The sequence below is a fragment of the Heterodontus francisci genome, chromosome 5, assembly GCF_036365525.1.
Source record: "Heterodontus francisci isolate sHetFra1 chromosome 5, sHetFra1.hap1, whole genome shotgun sequence".
Lineage (NCBI taxonomy): Eukaryota > Metazoa > Chordata > Chondrichthyes > Heterodontiformes > Heterodontidae > Heterodontus > Heterodontus francisci.
Genome location: NC_090375.1, coordinates 52,685,436 through 52,706,327, shown reverse-complemented (window position 1 = coordinate 52,706,327; position 20,892 = coordinate 52,685,436). Strand labels below are relative to the sequence as shown.

The following is a 20,892-nucleotide window of genomic DNA, read 5'->3' as shown; positions in this document are numbered from 1 at the left end:
CTGCAACAGTTCAGGAAGGCAGCTTACCACCCCATCTCAAGGGCAAATAGGGATGGGCAATATATGTTGGCCTAGCCAGCGACGCACACATCCCTGAATGAATAAAAGTAAATTACTTTCACCTAAATTGCTTGAGATGATTAATTAGATAGCAAGACAAAATATCCGAACATCAAAGTTCTTCAAAAAGCTGACATGCCCTGAAGATCACAGTGACACTAAACATTTACGCTTTTACACATCTGGATTATTCCAACGATTCACCAGGTATATGTGTAGCGTATCATAGGCAGTAGCACACCACTGCATCAAGAGGGAACCAAACCCCTGTTCAAGAGGGCCGACGACAATGTGGGCTCCCAGACCGACCCTGACAGAATAAGAGGGCTATTGGATTCAGGGCCATTGCTAGATGTAGTCTACGTGGACTTCAGTAAGGCTTTTGATAAGGTCCTGCATGGGAGATTGGTTAAGAAGGTAAGAGCCTATTGGGATCCAGGGCAATTTGGCAAATTGGATCCAAAATTGGTTTAGTGGCAGGAGGCAGAGGGTGATGGTTGCGAGTTGTTTTTGCGATTGGAAGCCTGTGACCAGTGGTGTACTGCAGGGATCGGTGCTGGGACCTTTGCTGTTTGTAAGGTACATTAATGACAGACAAGAATATAGGAGATATAATCAGTAGGTTCGCAGATAACACAAAAATTGGTGGTGTTGTAAATAGTGAGGAGGAAAGCCTTAAATTACAGGACGATATAGGTGGGCTGGTAAGATGGGCAGGGCAGTGGCAAATGGAATTTAATCCTGAGAAGTGTGAGGTGATGCATTTTGGGAGGACTAACAAGGCAAGGGAATATACAATGGATGGTAGGACCCTAGGAAGTACAGAGGGTCAGAGGGACCTTGGTGTACTTGTCCAAAGATCACTAAAGGCAGCAGCACAGGTAGATAAGGTGGTTAGGAAGGCATATGGGATGCTTGCCTTTATTAGCCGAGGCATAGAATATAAGAGCAGGGAGGTTCTGATGGAGCATACAAAATGCTAGTTAGGCCACAGCTAGAGTACTGTGCACAATTCTGATCACCACATTATAGGAAGGATGTTATTGCACTGGAGAGGGTGCAGAGGAGATTCACCAGGATGTTGCTTGGGCTGGAGCATTTCAGCTATGAAGAGAGACTGGATAGGCTAGGGTTATTTTCCTTAGAGCTGAGAAGGATGAGAGGGGACCTGAGTGAGGGATACAAAATTATGAGGTGCATAGATAAGGTAGACAGGAAGAAACTTTTTTCCTTAGAAGAGGTGTCAATAACCAGGGGGCATAGATTTAAGGTAAGAGGCAGGAGGTTTCGAGGGGATTTGAGGAGAAAAAATTTCGCCCAGAGGGTGGTTCAAATCTGGAACACAATGCCTGCAAGGGTGGTAGAGGCAGGAACCCTCAGAACATTTAAGAAGTATTTAAATGAACACTTGTACCTTTGTTTAAGAAGGGCAGCGGGGATAAGCCAGGGAACTACAGGCCGGTGAGCCTTACATCATTGGTGGGAAAGTTATTGGAAGGGATTCTGAGAGACAGGATTTACATGCATTTGGAAAGGCAAGGTCTGATTAGAGATAGTCAGCATGGCTTTGTGCGTGGGAAATCATGTCTCGCGAATTTGATTGAGTTTTTTGAGGAGGTGACCAAGAGAATTGACGAGGGCAGGGCAATGGACGTTGTCTACATGGACTTTAGCAAGGCCTTTGACAAGGTCCCGCATGGTAGGCTTATCTAGAAGGTTCGAACACATGGGATCCAGGGTGAACTAGCCAATTGGATACAAAATTGGCTTGGTGGAGGCAGGTAGTGGAGGGTTGTTTTTCAGATTGGAGGCCAGTGACCAGTGGTGTGCCGCAGGGATCGGTGCTGGGCCCTCTGTTGTTTGTAATATATATTAATGACTTGGATGTGAATGTAGGGGCATGATTAGTAAGTTTGCAGATGACACCAAAATTGGTGGTATAGTGGACAGTGAAGAAGATTGTCTAAGGTTACAACAGGATATAGATCAACTGGGAAAGTGGGCAAGGGATTGGCAAATAGAATTTAATGCAGACAAGTGTGAAGCGATGTATTTTGGGAAGTTAAACCACGGCAGGACATATACACTGAATGGTAGGGTCCTGGGGAGTGTTGTTGAGCAGAGAGACCTTGGGGTGCAAGTACATAGTTTCCTGAAAGTGGAAACACAGGTAGACAGGGTGGTGAAGAAGGAGTATGGCATGCTTGCTTTCATCGGCCGAGGCATTGAGTACAAGAGTTGGGACATCATGTTACAGTTGTACATAATGTTGGTTAGGCCGCATTTGGAGTACTGTGTGCAGTTCTGGTCGCTGCACTACCGGAAAGATGTGATTAAGCTAGAGAGGGTGCAGAAAAGATTCACAAAGATGTTGCCTGGTTTGGAGGGCTAGAGTTATAAAGAGAGATTGGATAGACTGGGTCTGTTTTCCCTGGAGCGAAGGAGGCTGAGAGGGGACATGATAGAGGTATATAAAATGATGAGAGGCATAGATAGGGTAGATAGCCAGAGTCTGTTTCCCATGGTAGGGGTGACTAAAACTCGAGGGCATAGATTTAAGGTGAGAGGGAAAAGGTTTAAAGGGGATGAAAGGGGAAAATTTTTCACACAAAGAATAGTGGGTATCTGGAATGAGCTGCCAGAGGAGGTGGTGGAAGCAGGAACAGTAGCAACATTTAAGAGGCATCTGGACAGGTACTTGAATGAGAAAGGCATAGAGGAATATGGAATTAATGCAGGCAGGTGGGATTAGAATAGATAGGCTTGATGGCCGGCACAGACACGGTGGGCTGAAGGGCCTGTTTCTGTGCTGTATAACTCTATGACTCTATGACTATGACCATGACTGCCCAGGTACAGGGTGTGATAGACTGCACATATGTGGCCATCAAGGCTCCCACAAACCAGCCAGTGGCCTTCATCAACAGGAAGGGCTTCCATTGAATCAAAGTTCAACTGGTCTATGACCACTTAAATTATTTCCTGCAGGTGTGTGCCTGCTTTCCGGGCCACAGCACCTACAGACTACAACAGTCCCAGGTGCCACTGCTTTTCAGAGCCCCCGCTTGCCATCAGGGATGGTTTCTTGGGACAAGGGCTACCTACTGAAGACTTGACTGCTCATGCCTGTGAGGAAACCTCACAATGCAGCGGAAAAGGGGTATAAGACCCTGCTATGGGTCCACCCGAGCAACCATTGAGCAGGCCGTTGGGCTGCTGAAGATGAGATTGCGTTGCATGGATTGATCTGCTGGAGCCCTGCATACTGTCCCAGCGAGGGTTTCACGTATCGTTGTGGTCTGCTGTGCTTTGCACAATCTGGCACTGAAGAGGTGGGAGGCTTTACAAGATCATATGATGCCTGAGTGACATTCCTCCACTGACAAGGAGGACATGCAGGAGGGAGAGCATGAAGCACCTCTGTATATTGAACTCTTTGCACCAGAGGCCAGGCAGATTGAGCAATGTGCCAAAAAGACAAGAGACAATCTCATAATCACCTGCTTCCAGACACCATGATGCCCACTTGCAGAGAAACCAATAAAGTCTTACCTCAATGTATGTAGACTGTCGCCTCCTTTCCATTTGCACTCACTGACTTGTGCCCAGCTGCAAACCATGATAGTGCCCATGGGAGATCAAATGTTAATGAGGGTGTTGTTACATTGGTATTCCACTAGGGAGGAAGGGGGAAGTCAACAGCTCACAATGAAGGCATAATGGAATAATGAGTATTACAAAATGATCATTAATTACTTGAAGGAAAGAACTTCATATTAATTATTACATTTCAGATGGGAGACACCTATGACTCTGCAAATGTGGTTCTCTTCATGTGCTTGTGAGTGTTCCTGGGAGGTGTGATCCCAGTGACAGCAGCTAGGCTGGAGGCAGGCTGCTGATCAGGCTGCCCCTTGGCATGTGATAACTTTGGCAGTTGTTCTCTGGCTGCCTGAACCTGGAAGGCCCCAGTTGCCTGAGGGTTTCCTGCACTGGTGTAGGACTCTCCTCAAGCATCATGGCTTGAGCTGGGCTCACTGGTGGAGGGGCTGAGGAGCCACTCTCCACACTTCGAGCGCCCTGAGGGGATCCCCTAGATGTGGAGCACAGCCTTCCCTCCCTTTCAAGGCTTGCTTGAACCTCCCTGCTTACCAGAGAAGAATGAGGAGTGGGAGACGATTCCAGGTGCCTTGTCCTTCTTTTGCCTAGCCAATGCTGCGTCAAGCTCATGGCCAAGCTGATGGTGTGCAGGTCTGCGTGTATCGGTGGATCTGGCTCTCCATGAGGGTTGCCAATCTCTTGATGGAGGAAGCCATGCACTCACATGCCTGAAACATGGCAGCAGTCAAGGCAAGGATGGATTCCTCCATCATCTGCTCATGGCTGTGCATGGCCTCTGGCATCTCCGCAGATGTTGCCCAAGCTCTCTCTGCAAATCCAGCATGCCCTGTGTTGTCGACACCAGAGGCTCATCATCAGCCTGGAGCTCAGCATGGGCCTGGCCACCCACAGTCCTCTGACTGTCACAGGCCTTGGTTGTCTCAGCCTCAGCCAGCTACTTGGGCACATGTGCGGTACTCTCACCAGACCCTGATTTTACAACTGAGCAAAAACCCACCAAGGTGAAAGCCTCTGCCTGCTGGAAGGTGCAAGAGAGTCATGGGATGGTGCTTCCTCCTCAGAGATGGAATTTGGCCCCCCTTCCATTGGAATCGTCTGCGAACGGCAGCCTGCATGAGAGAACACAAACCTGTGTGAGGTAGGATTAGCAGATCTCGAAATGCCAAGCATGCCTTATGGGGGTCTCCAGAAGTGAACTATATCTCGATGTAACTCAATTCTCACTCTCTTGCATGGGGACTCCAGTTTCACCATCCACTATTGAGCGGTCACCCTGTGTTCCCACCAGCTCAAGTGCCTCCTCCTTAGTGTGGAGAGAGGCCTGATGTCTGGAATCCCTCCACCAGTCCATGATGTCTCACTTCTGTTCTGGACCCTCTTGTCCTGCAAGTGGAAAGAGGGAGAGAGTCATATCTCGCAGAGAGATCAACATGGTAGTTGTGCTCGTGGCACTCCCTCATCCCCTATTGGGGTTTCCTACGTAGCTCATCCTCCTGTCCGCTCTCAGGGGAGTTAATGAGGGTGAACTGCGAAAGAGGGTAGCCTGTGGCCAAGATGCAGCCATGTATTTATCAGGATGAGGTGATGCTTAACCCTTTTTGCCCACGATTTTGTGTTGCCTCTCTCCCCATGTCCTGCTTTCTCCCATGTAATCATGCAATCCCTAAAAAGGACAGATAAGGAGCCATTACCTTGGCGGAACGAAGGAGGTCACTCACCCTGTTGTGGCACTGAACCCACATCCGGGGGTGGAGGTGGTGAACCCACAGCTGCTAACCTCCTCTGCGATCTCCGTCTAGGCTTACTTGGTCAGGTGGGAGGTCCTCTTCTTGCCATCATGGGGGAAGAGGACCTCCCACCTTTCCCTTGGAACCTGAAGACGAATCTCAAGGGAAGCATCACTAAACCATGGGGTCACCTGGTGTCCTTCTTCAGCCATGGTTGCTGTAGGCTCAGGTACAGCTCCTTGCCTATCGGGCAGTGGAAGGGGCCCTGGGGTAGCAAATGGCACACTTGCAGGCACTTTTTTAAAGCAGGCAGGAGTGAATGCAGGGCTTGCAGGCCTTTAAACATAGTGCCAGGACTTGCTCCGGTGTCATCTGATGTCGTATTCAGCATCTTGCCTCACACCTCCGCCACATGATTTGTGGGACGCCGAGCCTCCAGTATGTAAATTGGCTGCTCCCCAACATAATTGCGGTGGGACGGCCATCCACGTGACAATTGGGAACGCGCTTATTTCCATCCTGGACTGGCGGGATGACTAAATTCAGCCCCCAGATGGCCATAAGTGGGAAGGTTTTCTCAAGAAAATTTGACAAAAACCCACCCATGAGGCCTGACACATTGCTGATGCTGAATGTAAATTCCAGCTGAGGAAGTCTCAGCTGAAAAATTAGTAGTCCCAACCTAATTTATCCAGGTGGTACTGTTCAATCTGTGGGCACAAGATCTGATTAAAAATAGATTTTATCGATCAGCAGAGATCTCACTGCAAAAAATGAGATATGAAAATACGAGGATAGAAATAGGAAGATAGGGAGGATCAATGTGTGGCTTGAGGCATGGTGCAGGAGGGAGGGTTTCAGATTCTTGGGACCAGTCCTGGGGCACTGTCATGCAGGCCTCCACCTGCCATGCATAAGGCATATTAATTTTGCCACATGGACATTAAATTTCAAACTGTTGTTGAAGTGAAGAAAGGACTTGCTTTAAGAAATTGCCAGATCTTAGCTGGAAAGACATTTGCATATTAAAAGACAGTGTTTGGAAGGACAAAGCAGCCATTCCCTGACACATTCAACCCACGATGGACTTTTGATCAGCAGGTGTTGAAGGTGAGGGAGCCCACATTCCAGGTTGACTACTAAGATGGCCGAATAAACAAACGAACATGGTCAAACCAGCGAGTCACATGACTAACCTGCTGGGTAACCTGAGATTTTTGAATTTGTATAAATAGTTTGAACAGAGTGACTGTTTGCTCATGCACTGAGAAGACCTCTCCTGTCTGCTCCCATCTCTTTCTCACAAGCCTCTGAATCCACTGAAGACACATGAACCCCAAGAGAGAAAAAGTCTCCTACAGTGAACAAGGTTTAGGAAAAATACTGGACCCCAAAGAAAAGGACTCTACAGTGAGCTCGAAGAATCGTAACAAAAACTCTTCAGATATTGCCTCAAGCTTTTCCACTTTTTTTTTCTTCTACTCTTTTCTGTCTCTATCTGAATGTGTGTATCACGTATGCATGCTAGCGTGGGCGCGTCATGCATCCGTAGGCAATAACCAAATTAGAGTTTAAGTTTAATAAATTTCACTTTTCTTTTTTAAAACTAAGAAAGCCTGTTTGTGCTGGTTTCTTTGCCTTATAATTTGAAAGCGGTGAACAAGGATTCACCAAGGGGGAGCTCAAAAGAACACAATGCTGCACAGCTAAAAACACAATGTGTTTAAAATTAAACCCTGTTACGGTAAGACCAGGTGAAGGCTGAAAAGGAACCCTAGACCTCTTTCTCACCTGGTCATAACAGCCACCTATTCAAAAAGGTTGTGTTACACATCAACAGGATCGAGCCCAATGTCCACGGGGGGAGGAGGTTCATTAATGTGGTTGAGGAGGATATAAACTAATTTGGCAGGGGATGGGCACCAGCATGTAGAAGTAGAAAAACAGAATAGGTTGCATAAAGAATTGAGAATGTCAGACAGTACTAGAAAAGGAAGTTGTACCATATTAGATAGGAGCAGACTAAGTAGCACTAAGAAGGAGGTGGAGGGGCGACATGATCGAGGTTTACAAAGTTATGAGCGGTATGGACAGAGTGGATAGTCAGAAGCTTTTTCCCAGGGTGGAAGAGTCAGTTACTAGGGGACATAGGTTTAAGGTGCGAGGGGCAAAGTTTAGAGGGGATGTGCGAGGCAAGTGTTTTACACAGAGGGTGGTGAGTGCCTGGAACTTGCTGCCAGGGGAGGTGGTGGAAGCAGATACGATAGCGACGTTTAAGAGACATCTTGACAAATATATGAATAGGAAGGGGATAGAGGGATATGGGCCCCGTAAGTGCAGAAGGTGTTAGTTTAGGCAGGCATCAAGACCGGCGCAGGCTTGGAGGGCCGAATGGCCTGTTCCTATGTTGTACTGTTCTTTGTTCTTTGACAATGAGGAATGCAAAGACAGGTTTAAAATGTATGTAAATACACAAAGTGCGGTGAATAAGGTTGGTGAGCTACAAGCACAAATAGCTGTGTGGGAACATGATGTAGTGGTAATAATGGAAACTTAAAAATGGTGAGGAGTGGGCACTTAATATTCATGGATACAAAATGTTCAGAAAAGATAGGGAAGGAAAAAAGGGAGGTGGGGTGGCAGTGCTGATTAGGGAAGACATTGCAGTGTTGGAAAGAGAGGATGTCCTTGAGGGGGCAAGGGTAGGGTCCATTTGGTTAGAGTTGAGAAGCAAAATGGGAATCATCATATGACTGGGGGTATTCCACAGGCCTCCAAATAATGAGAGAGCAAGATAGAGGAGCAAATCTGCAGGGAAATCACAGAGATGTGCAAGAAATATAGAGTGGTGATATTGGGGGATTTTAAATAGGTAACCAAATATTGATTGGCATAATGTTAGAGTAAAGGGTAAGGTAGGGGAGGAATTTATGAGATCAGTATATTCTCAGTCCAACTGGATCTGTTGCGAGGAAATAAGCTGGGCCAAGAGGACCAAGTGTCTGTAGGGGAAAACTTCCGTAAGAGGGATAATGTTATCATAAGGTTTAGATTAATAATGGGGAAGAGCAAGGAATAATCTAAAGAAGAGCTTCTAAATTGGAAGAGGGCTAACTTCAATGGGATGAGAAGGGATATTGCCAGGGTGAAATGGAACCGAAGACTGACAGGAAAAATGGTAACAGAACAATGGGTGATCTTTAAGGAGATGTTTTGGTACAGGCTAGGTATATTCCAACAAGGGTGAAAGGTACGGGAACCCAAGCCAGGGCTCCTTCGATGACAAAGAAGACTGGAAATATGATGAAACAAAAAAAAGGTGTATGATACATGTCAGGTGAATTCTTCAAGCGAGAACCAGGCCAAATACAATACGTTAAGAGGGGGTGAGGGGGAAAATAAGATTGGCAAAGAGAGAATATGAGAATAGAATGACAGTTAATATAAAAGGGAACCCAAAAATCTTCTACCAGCATGTAAATAGTAAGCGGGTAATAAGAGACAGGGTGAGGTCTATTAGAGACAAAGGGCTAGATTTTATAAGATCACCGCTGAGATCAACGATGAGCTTCAAAAACGGCACCCACTGGTGCGGGCCACACGCCAAAGAGCCGCCACAATTCCAAGCACCGCGGCTCATTTAAATAGCCGGGGCGGGGCAGCCCCCATTAAAATGGAATGGGTGGGCTATCTGTCCCCGGCAATGGCGTTAGCTGCCTGTGTGCAGGCTCTGAATTCATTTTTAAAGGGCTGTTAGCCCTACCGGCTAATTTAAATATTTAAAGATAGAATGAATTAAATTAAGTAAAAACATTTCTTTTATCCCTCTTCCACCCCCCCAATAACAATTAAATTAATTATTTGCCTCCCCCCCCCCCCAAAAAAAACGCTTACCGTTACCATCTGACCTTCCCGCCCCCAAACTGCATAAACTTTAAACTACAACCTTTCCCACCATCCCCTACACACATGACATTAATTTGACTCCATCCCCCATCCCACCCTGCACTGATAAACTTACCTCCTCCCCCTTCCCCACCAATGTTACGCCACATTTCCCCAGACTGGGATCTGAAGGAGTGGGAATGTTGGCCATCTCAGTGGGACATCAGGAGGTGACGTAAGTTTATTTAAATTCATTATTTTAATTGATTTAAATATTCAAATTGTGGTCCGTCGCCCAGCGGCAGGGAGGCCGCCATGGTGCCTCACCGCTGCCGGGAGTGTCGGGCCGGGCCCTACCAGCATCGAGGTCCATGGCGGGCCTCATCTAGGACCAGCTTCAACCACCCGCCTCACCCCCAACCCGCTGCCACAGATCCTGACTTCGAGGGCTCCTTAAATACCAGCCCAAAGAGGGTGATATATGCTTGGAGGCACAGGGCAAGGCTAGAACACTTAATGCGTACTTTGTATTGGTGTTTTCTAAGGAAGAGGATTCTGATAAATGTTTGGTTGAAGAGGAGATGATAGAGGTAATGGATGAGGTGATAGACAGGAGGTACTGGAAAGGTTGGCTATGCTTAGAGTCGATAAGTCACCTGGACTGGATGGCTTGCATCCCAGGTTGCTAAAGGAACTGGGAGTGGAAATAGTGGAAGGACTTACCATAATCTTCTAAGCTTCCCTAGATAAGGGGGAGGTGTTAGCATGGCAATTGTGACACTCTTATTCAAGAAAGGGTGAAAGGACATTCCTAGTAACTACAGGTCAGTCAGTTTTACATCAGTGGTTGGTAAGATTTTGAATCAATAATCAGGAAAAAAAAATCAACAGATACTTGGAGAGGTTTGAGTTAATTAAGGAGAGCCAGCATGGATTTGTAAAGGCAGATTGCACTTGTCTAATTTAATTTTTTGATGAAGGGAATGTAATGGATTATGTCCATGGATTTTAAGAAAGCTTTTGACAAAGTACCACATAAAAAGCTGGTTACCAAAATTGAGGCTCATATGGAATAGAAGGGTCAGTGTCAGTTTGGATAAAAAATTGTCTTAAGGACAGAAAACAGCAAGTCGTGGTAAATGGTTGTTTTTCAGATTGGAGGGTGGTAGACAGTGTTCTCCAAGGTTCAGTGCTGGGATTATTTTGTTAACATATAAAATTGACTTGGATATTGGAATACAGAGTAAAAGTTGAAAATTTGCCAATGATACCAAACTTGGTGGAATGGCAAACAGTGAGGATCGTGCAAATCGACTGTAACAAGACATTGATAAGCTAGCAGAATGGGCAGACAAGTTGCAGATAGAATTTAATATCGAGAAGTGTGAGGTGAGGCAATATGGCAGAAGGGATAGGGAGAGGAAATATATACTTATTGGCACAATTGTAAAGAATGTGCAGGGACAAAGGGACCTTGCGTTCATGTGCACAGATCCTTGATGGTGGCAGGACATATGAAGGGTAGTTAGCAAAGCATAGGGGACCTTGAGCTTCATAAACAGAGGTATTGAATCAAAAAGCAGGGAAGTTATGTTGAACCTTTATAAAGCTCTGGTTAGGCCACAACTAGAGTATATTGTCGAGTTCTGGCCATCACAATTTAGGAAGGATGTGAGGGTCCTTGAGCGAGTACAGAGGAGATTTACTAGAATGGTTCCAGGGATGAGGAATTTTAGCTGCAAGGTTAGGTTGGAGAAGCTGATGTTGCTGTCCTTAGAGCAAAGGAGATTGAGGGGAGATTTGATGGAAGTGTACAAGATCCTGACAGGTTTATATAAGGTAGATAAGAAAAGATGTTTGCATTAGCTGATGGTACAAGAATTAGGGGACACAGATTTAAGGTTTTGGGCAAGTTGCAGGGGAAATGTGAGGAAAATTTTTTTTATGCAGCGTGTGGTCTACGCAACCTGAAACACGCTGCCTATGAGGGTGGTGGAAGCGGAGACAATGAATGATTTCAAAAGGAAATTGAATAGTCACTTGAAGGAAATAAACTTGCAGAGATTTCAGGAGAGAACGAAGGAATGGGACTGACTGGATTGCTCTACAGAGAGCCGGCATGGAATCCTTGGGCAGAATATGATATTCTGACTATCTTCTTTGATAGCAAAGGATGAACAGTCAAGCAGGAATACTCTTTAGAATAATTTTAAAATTTACTTGAGGAGCTAAATGACCTATTCCAGCTCCTACGTAAACTCAACCTGACAGTTGGTGATAGCTTTAAAGTAACATGGAAACACTAAATTATATGCCTTAATGTACTCTATCACTAATACATTTGACTTTTAGCTGTTCAGCTTAACAGAAGGTATCCAGGTGCTCCATTATTTCAGATATGGTATAATCCTGCCTGGATAGATTATGTTACTCCACACATGCTGTGATAAACCTAGAATCTCAAACTAATTATACCATCCTTGTGCATTGACACTTTACTCTCTGGGTATCTGGTGGTGCAGGGGTTGGTTAGCTCAGTTGGCTATGGTAGCTCATGGAGACCTGTCTCCTCGCCTTACCCCTTGCTTGAGGAGTGGTGACCCTCAAACTATATATCACCAACTGTCCCTTTTGAATGGAGAGAGATGCCAATGGTCCTTTGGGACTATGGCTAGAGCAAATCTGATGGTGGATTATGAATACTTGCTGCAATATCACACTATACTACACTCTGCTATCCCATTAAAATGCTATGTTTGGAAATAATGGATTAAATATGTGTGGACAGTTCTGTCATCCAGATGTTCTACAGTCGCCAGACTGAAATAACAATAATAATTGATCAGTCAGAGCCAAGGGAAGCAAATCAGATGGAAAAACCATAAAAGATGAATGGAAATAGACATGGAGATAAATCAGTATTAAAATCTACAGTACTCTGTGTAATTGCAAAGTAAATATATAGCACAAGGAATGATCATGGAATGGAGTAATTATTTTAATGACTCTGTCAGTACATGTATTGCCATTTCCCATGTATAATTAAGCCTTCTAGACCAGGAAAAACCCAAATCCACATCCTGATCAGTGCAGACTTTAGCTGATCTTAGCTAGGCCTGTGACAGAGGCACTACAATTGGCCTCAAAATCTTTTGGACGTGTTAAAATCAGCGATGTTTCTGATCACTGTTCAAAAATTCATACTGGAAAATGCATATATGTAATTTAACAGGATTAGGTTCAGCTCTGATGCTTCCAATCATTCAATAGCCATCAAAATTTACAATCTATTCTGATAGGTGAAGAACAGCCGCTTAGATGAGGTACTCAGTATGAACCATTAATGTGACACGTATTTTAATTGAAGATTATCACTGCTGATATGGGCACTTTGCTAATGTGTCATATGAATGGCTTATTACTTTTGACAAATATCATCTTAAAAATCTATTGAATTCCTGGCCATCAACCAGTAGCTCCTGCTGCAAAGTGTACTTGTGTGGATATTGGGTGAAAACAGTTCCATGCTGGACTGTGATGGTCCCTACGAGTAAATAATCACAATTTGATCCACTTGGATGGCAACTGAACAATGGTACCATGCCCTAGTATGGGTCAGCAAGGAAGGCATTTTAAGAAAGGAAGGGATTATATTGAATAACATAGCTTGGAGTGTGATGGAAAAGGTTTTGATGCTCCAATGACATTGTCATTGACATTGTCAATTGATTCAACCTTCACTCAAGGTTCATTCCTTTGATTTTTTTATGCCTGTCCTTTCTTTGTGATCAAACCATTTGTATGAATCCTTTCTTCTTTTTAGGGTTTGTTTTGAGTCTATTCATGTCCTATATATAAAAAACACAATCATTTCAACTCCATATAATTTTTTTTAACCTTTTGCAGAGAAACATATAATTTAGAAACATAGTAACATCCTCTGTGACCTCATCCTTCTCGACCTGTTTGCAGCCTCTGACACGGTTGACCACACCATCTTCCTCCAATGCCTCTCCATGTCGTCCAGCTGGGCAGGACTGCACTCGCCTGATTCCATTCTTAACTATCCAATCCAATTGTGGCCAGACAATTATCCTCAATGGTTTCTCTGTCTGCTCCTATACCGGAACGTCTTGTGTCCCCAAGGATCTATCCCTGGCCTCCTCCTATTTCTCATCTATACGCTGCCCCTCGGCGACATCATCCAAAAACACAGTGTCAGCTTCCTAATGTACACTGATGACACCCAGCACTAACTCACTACCATCTCTCTCCCCTGTCTCTAAATTGTCAGTCTTCTTGATCAACATCCAGTACTGGATGTGTAGAAATTTGCTCCAACTGAATACTGGGAATATCAAAGCTATTGTCTTTGGTCTCTGCCACAAATTCTGTTCCCTAGCTATTGACTCCATCCCTCTCTCTGGCTACTGTCTGGGGCTGAACTAGCCTGTTCGCAACCTTGGTGTCATATTTGACCCTGAGATGAGCTTCTGACCACATATCCATGCCATCACTAACATCGCCCAACACTGCCCCTGCCTCAGCTTGTCTGCTGTTGAAACCTTCATCTCTGCCTTTGTTATCTTTAGGCTTGTCTATTTTAATGCACCCCTGACTGGCTTCCCATATTCTACCCTCTGTAAACTTGAAGTCATTCAAAAATCTGCTGCCTATGTCCTAACTCGCACCAAGTCTTTCACCCAACACCTCTGTGCTCCTGGTTAAGTAGCACCTCGATTTTAAAATTTTCATCCATGACCTGTAATCTCCTCCAGCTCCACAACCCTCTGAGATATTTGCATTCCTCTAATGCTGGCCTCTTGAGCATCCCCAATATTAATCGCTCCAACATTGTTGGCCGTACCTTCAGCTGTCTGGGCCCTAAGCTCTGGAATTCCCTCCCTAAACCTCTCTACATCTCTTCCCCCTCTAAGATGCTCCCCTTTGACCAAGCCTTTGATCATCTGCCCTAATATCTCCTGGTGTGGCTTAGTGTCAAATTTTATTTCATAACACTCCTGTGATGGACCTTAGGACATTTTTATTATGTTATAGGTGCTATATTAATACAAGTCATTATTGTAACAGGAGCAGCTCATTGAATCCCTCAAGCTTATTATGTCCTTATAATAGCTCATGGTTGATCTGTACCTCAACTCAATTTATTTGACTTTGGCATATATTCCTTTATACCCTTACCTATTAAAAATCTATGATGCTAACACCTCTTGATGTTATGATTTAGGATTCATCCACCTCTTTATCCAATGCTAACAACAGTTCCACCAAACTTAAAGAGGACACATCACGAATTAAGAAATATAAACACAAATAGGACTGAGTTTCCTGAGTTTTGAGGGTCAGATGATCATGACCTTGGGTCATACGTGGTTTATAACTCACAGTGTGGAAATTTCTTACCATAAATACATCTAGGTTGATATTGATGGTCTGGTTTGATGGACAGAAAAGTGGCAAATGGAATTCAGCTTGGAGAAGTGTGAGGTGATGCATTTGGGGAGGTCAAACAAGGCAAAGGAATACACAATTAATGGGAAAATACTGAGAAGTGTAGAGGAAGTAAGGGACTTTGGAGTGAATGTCCACAGATCCCTGAAGGTAGCAGGACAGGTCGATAAGGTGGTTAAGAAAGCATATGGAATCCTTTCCTTTGTTAGCTGAGGTATAGAATATAAGAGCAGGGAGGCTATGCTGGAACTGTATAACTCATTGGTTAGGCCACAACTTGAGTACTGTGTGCAGTTCTGATCATCTCATTACAGAAAGGATGAAACTGCACCAGAGAGGGTACAGAACAGATTTACGAGGATGTTGCCAGGACAGGAAAAATGCAGCTGTGAGGAAAGATTGGATCGACTGGGGTTCTCCTTGGAACAGAGAAGGCTGAAAGGAGATTTGATTGAAATGTACAAAATTTTGAGGGGCCTGGATAGAGTGGAGGTGAAGGGCCTGTTCAACTTAGCAGAGAGGTCAGTGACGAGGGGGCATAGATTTAAAGTGATTGGTAGAAAAACTAGAGGGGAGCTGAGGAAAAACGTTTTCACCCAGAGGGTGGTGATGGTCTGGAACTCACTGCCTGAAAGGGTAGTTGAGGCAGAGAGCGTCAACTCATTCAAAAGGAGTCTGGATATCCATCTCAAGTGCCGTAATCTGCAGGGCTACGGACCAAATGCTGGAAGGTGGGATAAGAATAGGTGGATCGTTTTTCAGCCGACACAGACACGATGGGCCAAGTACCTCTTTCTGTGCCTTAAACTTTCTATGATTCTATGATTCTAGGTTACACACAGTCCAAAATGTTCAATTCTGTGCTTTTTAAAGTTCATAAAGGCAATATGAAACAGTATGGACTTTTCGATAGAACGTCTCTAAGCAGCTACTGTCAGCATTCCCTGGCTTATATATCATCCATAAGTTTATTTCTCCAATGTTATCGGGAAAGTCCAAAATTAGAGGCCATAAATATAAGATGGTCACTAAAGAATCCAATATGAAATTCAGGAGAAAACTCTTTACCCAGAGAGTGGTGAGAATGTGGAACTCGCTACCACAGGGAGTGGTTGATACAAATAGTATGGATGCATTTAAGGAGAGGCTAGATAAGCATATGATGGAGAAGGGAATAGAGAGGTATGCTGATATAATTAGTTGACGAAGGATGGAGGTAGGCTCGAGTGGAGCATAAACACCAGTTGGGCTGAATGGCCTGTTCCTGTGCTGTAAATTCAATGTAATATGTTCATGTCTTTACTTTGGGTGGTGAATTCCCATTATGTTTCTATAGCACTCAGTAACTATAGTGATTTTCCAGCACGTTTTGGGAAAACTTGATGAATACTCAAGATCCATCATGCAAAACATCATCAAAAATAACTTTTTACTTTCGTTTAGAATAGAGAGGCAAGTCAAATATTCTAGCAGCTGTTCCCTTCCTTTGACTATTCACACGGTTGCACCCATCGGATCATGGCATTCGGCCACTGTAAAGCATTTGGTTCAACTTCCCAGCCAAACAGAGTTGGTCTTTCTTTTACTTGAGAAACCTAGGTGAAGGCTCATAGTGCCAGACAGCAGTAAGATCGAAAAGGAAAAGCTTACATTTTTATAGTTCCTTGTCACATCCTCAGGATATCCCAAAGTGCTTCAGGTGCGATAAGCTACTCCTGAACTGTGGATACTGTTATGTACGCAAAGCTATTATCTGGTTGTACACATTAAGACCCCACAAACAGCAAATAATTTGTCCTTGGTGGGTTGATTGTAGGAGAAACGTTGGCCGGGAAAGAAAATGACAGGGAGAGAAAACAATTAAAAAAGTAGAGTACAGGGTAAAACATAGGTTTTCAACTTGCCTGAAGATTGGAGGAGAAAGGGAAGGCTGAGTGAAGGTAGTTTGAGATCCTGTGAAAGAAAGTTAGAATAGGAAACAGGGTGATGAGTCCTCATTTAAACAGTCAGGATGCAGGACGAGATTGTTCGCAGTTTAAAAAGTCGCACTCTGCCCTTTAAATTAACTTCAATAGCAATTGGCTGATTTCCAGGTGGATCACAGAATTTGTAACGTGTAGATGGGCAGTGGAGCATGTAAATCCCTAACATGTCATGATCAAAGTGCACTCAGTGTTAACCTTTACATCATCCATCAACACTTCATAAACAATTGCTATAAATAATAACAGAATGCTGCCTCAATATCCTGATTTTTGTTTGGTGAAAATATTGTTACAACTATATATAAAACAAGCCACTTTTAACATGTAGCACTGCCTAACTGTTTGGGGCTAGATACTTCACCCAAAGAGGAAATGACACTAAACTGCAAATGAGAAACCGAAGCTCACATCACAAGATGCTTTGATAGGGCGTGAACCGGCTCAGTAATAATCACTTCATTTGGGGAATGGCCGTACAGTAGATCGTCTTTATTCCCAGGTCATTCTTCTACTTTTCTGTATCTAGTTAGCTGCCACTAGCAGGGAAACCCCTTGATGTGGTCTCTTCATGTATCTACCAAGTTGCTGGTATAATCAGGATTTCATTGTTCTGGCTAGGCCTCAATATTGAGTGTGTAGATTATGGATTAATTCAGTTCAGAGGATCATCTCTGTTCGAAAATTGTGACAAACCAACAGCTGTAAAAAATGGGTTCTAGTTGGGTGTTCCAGGGTCTTCTAGAAGATCTAGTGATTGTGTGTCTTGGAACGTGTGGAAATATCAACACATCAACTCCAAATACTGACTCAGTTGGGTCAATTGATTATTAACCAGCCATGGTCTACAATATTTCAGTATTCATCAAAATAAAACCCTTTAGATAGATTGGAAATTGTCTTCTTTCATTTCTATTGTTTGAGAAAAACATGTTCTAGTTAGCACTCCATATGTGATGCACAGTGTGCTCTTTCTTGATTCACAGAACCTAATGATCCATTCATTTCCAATTTCTCCTCGTTCTGGACAAGCAATTTAACATCAAATTCTTTTATCCCTGTACATACCACAGAGTTTTGTTGCATTTCACTGCTGGATGCATGTCATTTAACAGATTAGGTATCCTTTTTACACATGGGGTTTGCTACATCCAGCAGGCAGCTTGGTTAGGATTAGTGGTATGGCATGGGGTTGGAACAGATCTTCATTTCGTCAAAGCTTCTTTCAAGCTGGATTAATGTTTTGAACCTTGAGGATTCCACTTGGTGACATCAGAAGCCAACATTTGTTTTCTTCTGTCTCCTTATTCTATAGATTCCCAGGTGGCAATTCAAGGTTATTTTTCAGAAGGAAATTAGGTATTTGTACAAGAGATCGATGATATAAGCTGAATGCCAAAAGGATAAAACTTTGAGATAGCCTTCATTCTTGCCCTGAAATTGTGATATTCCCAATGTCGGGGCTTGACTATGGACAGAGTTAAGTGAGCTGCAATATAGCATCTCAGTTTCCAGAGGATTAATATTAGTGCAGCCTCACAATCCATGCTTTGCCATTTCAGTGCTGCATACTAGAAGGAAAATTACAATCTGCTCCACTCCACGTCCCCAGTTTCATTTTATTGTGGTGGGCCTTGCATCTGCAGCTTCTTTTGTTCACCGTCTCATGTTTTAAATTTGCACAGCAATCCACAAACAAACAAATCACCTCAGTGTTGAAGGAAAACAGAGTGAAAAACTCAAAGAAAAGACTGCTCAGTGTTATAGAGTCAGACACCTGTTGTCTGTTTTATGCTGTGAAAACTGATTCTTGTGGGTGAGGTTGGTATAGACATAGCCCGTGCAACTCGTACTCTGAGAGCATGGTTGTCTTGCCAGCGATGCCACCTCTTTCTTGCAGCAGAACGTACCTGAAAGCAAATAGACAATTTAATTCACATGTTGGCACCTCTTGACATTTTAGTGACTGGATAATTTCATGAACTTTTACGATTTAGTGCTCATAGCATTCTGAAAAATTTCAGATAGTTGGTTGCAGAAATTGACATATATAATGCACAGCCTGATTGATTTTCAGTCCCTGCAAAGCTCTGTGTTGGGAAAATTAAATTGCAAAATTTACCCCGATGTAATGCACAGTAAAGAGATATTGTATTCCTAACTTTTAAGATACAAAATTTATTCAATGTGAACTCTTTGAAATTGACTTTTCCTTTAAAAGGTGAACAACGTGCTGATGGCCACTGAAGGGCAGATGACCTGGCCTGTGTATTCAAAAACTGCCTCACTGTCTTGAAAGGACAAAAGGATACATTTCAAACTAAGAGGTGTCAACTACACCCATCCTGAAACCATCAAGACACATTCCTGAATTGAATGGGCTTCATCTGAGTCAAAGAAGGAGATTGTCTTAACTCCCCTCCCCCGGATGAATGGCTTACAACAAAACCAGGATGAATGGGTGCAGAGTAGCAACATCATAACAGAATAGTACCCATTCAAACATTAATCGCTAGTCATGGATATCATATACTGGTTCATATCCCCCCCAACAGGGAGTGAACGATGTGTCTCAGAACAGAAACTTTTTAATGTGATGAATTTTACATTAAAAAGGTAACCCTCTGGAGAGAGAGGGAGAGATCAAGCGAAGACCTTCAGAAAGCAGTCTAGCTCGAGGCTGTGAAAAGAGATCCAACAAAGCGAGAAGAAGCCCTGCTGCCTATTCTATACTTCAACTTGCTGCAGCAGAGAACTTAAAGTTATCATCATCTCCAGTATAAAGTTTTAAGCACCAGAAAATCTACAACACCTTAACAAATTCAAGACTACCAACACCCAGGCCTGCACCTTTAAAACAGACTGTCCTCCTGAGAAAATTCAACAGGTTTACCATAAACCATGAACATCTACCTCACTTTGAACTTTAAGCCACTTACCCTTTTACTCTCTATCTGTCTATTCTTGTGCATGCGTTTTTGAGTGGAAGTGTGCATGGGTGAGGTTGCGACCATTTCAGGAATTCATAAAAATAGCTATCTTCTTTTCTAACCGACGTGAAAACCTGCCATTTGCCTGTTTATGTGACACAAAAGACACTCAGGGGCTAATGCATCAATTTAACAAAACACTAGTGCAGCCAGTTGGGAGGTAAACAGTGGCAACCACCCACAACCTTTACTACCTGTCTGTAATGCCTTAATATGTACCGTGCATCCATTTCCACTTTTAATTTTTTTCCATGTGACTTTCCATCTCTCCGTCATTGTCATCTTGTTTTAATGCGCCCTCCTTCATTTTTGGTGACTGGATTTGGTGAGCCTGTTAACTTCACCACAGTCCATATGAACTTGGAGGTTGATTGTTTTGTGATCCCATTCATCAGGTGGAATGAGTCCACCACTTGCCTGATGAATTGCATTGGAGGCCTGAACAACTTTGATAGTCAAGCTATCACGAAAATATTTTCTGAGGGTTGTCCATGCATTTTGGCTGCTGACAGAGAGCTTGTCATGTGGATGTGGGTTGGGGAATGGGAAACCAGTGGCTCTTCTGCAGCTTCAAGCTGGTAATATTTAATTAAAGGGGGTCAGGTGATGTGAGGTTGTGGAGGGTACAGAACCAGGTTGGACGAGGAGGAGCATTAAAGCCTTTTTGGCTCCTCATAAGAACTTTGGAAAGAACAGGTGACGTTGGATCGAAGATTCCCACAGCTCTCTACCACTGAAGTTTTCCTCACATTATATAGTCATGGAGTTATACAACACAGAAACAGGCCCTTCGGCCCAACGGGTCTGCGCTGACCATCAAGCACCCATCCAATCTAATCCCATTTTCCCGCACTTGGCCCGTAGCCTTGTATGCTATCGTGTTTCAAGTGCTCATCTAAATACTTCTTAAATGTTGTGAGGGTTCCTGCCTCTACCATCCCTTCAGGCAGTGTGTTCCAGATTCCAACCACCATCTGGGTGAAAATTTTTTTCCTCAATTCCCCTCTAAAGCTCCTGCTCCTTACCTTAAAACTATGCCTCCTGGTTATTAACCCCTCCGCTATGGCTGCATCTTTTTTTTTGTTCGTTCATGGGATTTGAGCATCGCTGGCAAGGCCAATATTTATTGCCCTTCCCTAATTGCCCTTGAGAAGG

At 43.8% G+C, this 20,892-nt stretch overlaps 1 protein-coding gene across 2 annotated transcripts in view; it reads right to left on the bottom strand.

The window, feature by feature from the left end:
- Positions 1-12,226: 12,226 nt before the first annotated feature.
- LOC137369834 (corticotropin-releasing factor receptor 2-like) overlaps positions 12,227-20,892 on the bottom strand; it is a 292,805-nt gene continuing 284,139 nt past the window's right edge. For both annotated transcript variants that reach the window (XM_068031419.1, XM_068031420.1), the window contains one exon: positions 12,227-18,657. In XM_068031419.1, coding sequence (XP_067887520.1) covers positions 18,517-18,657 — 141 coding nt within the window. In that variant the 3' untranslated portion in view covers positions 12,227-18,516. The remainder of the gene's footprint in view (positions 18,658-20,892) is intronic.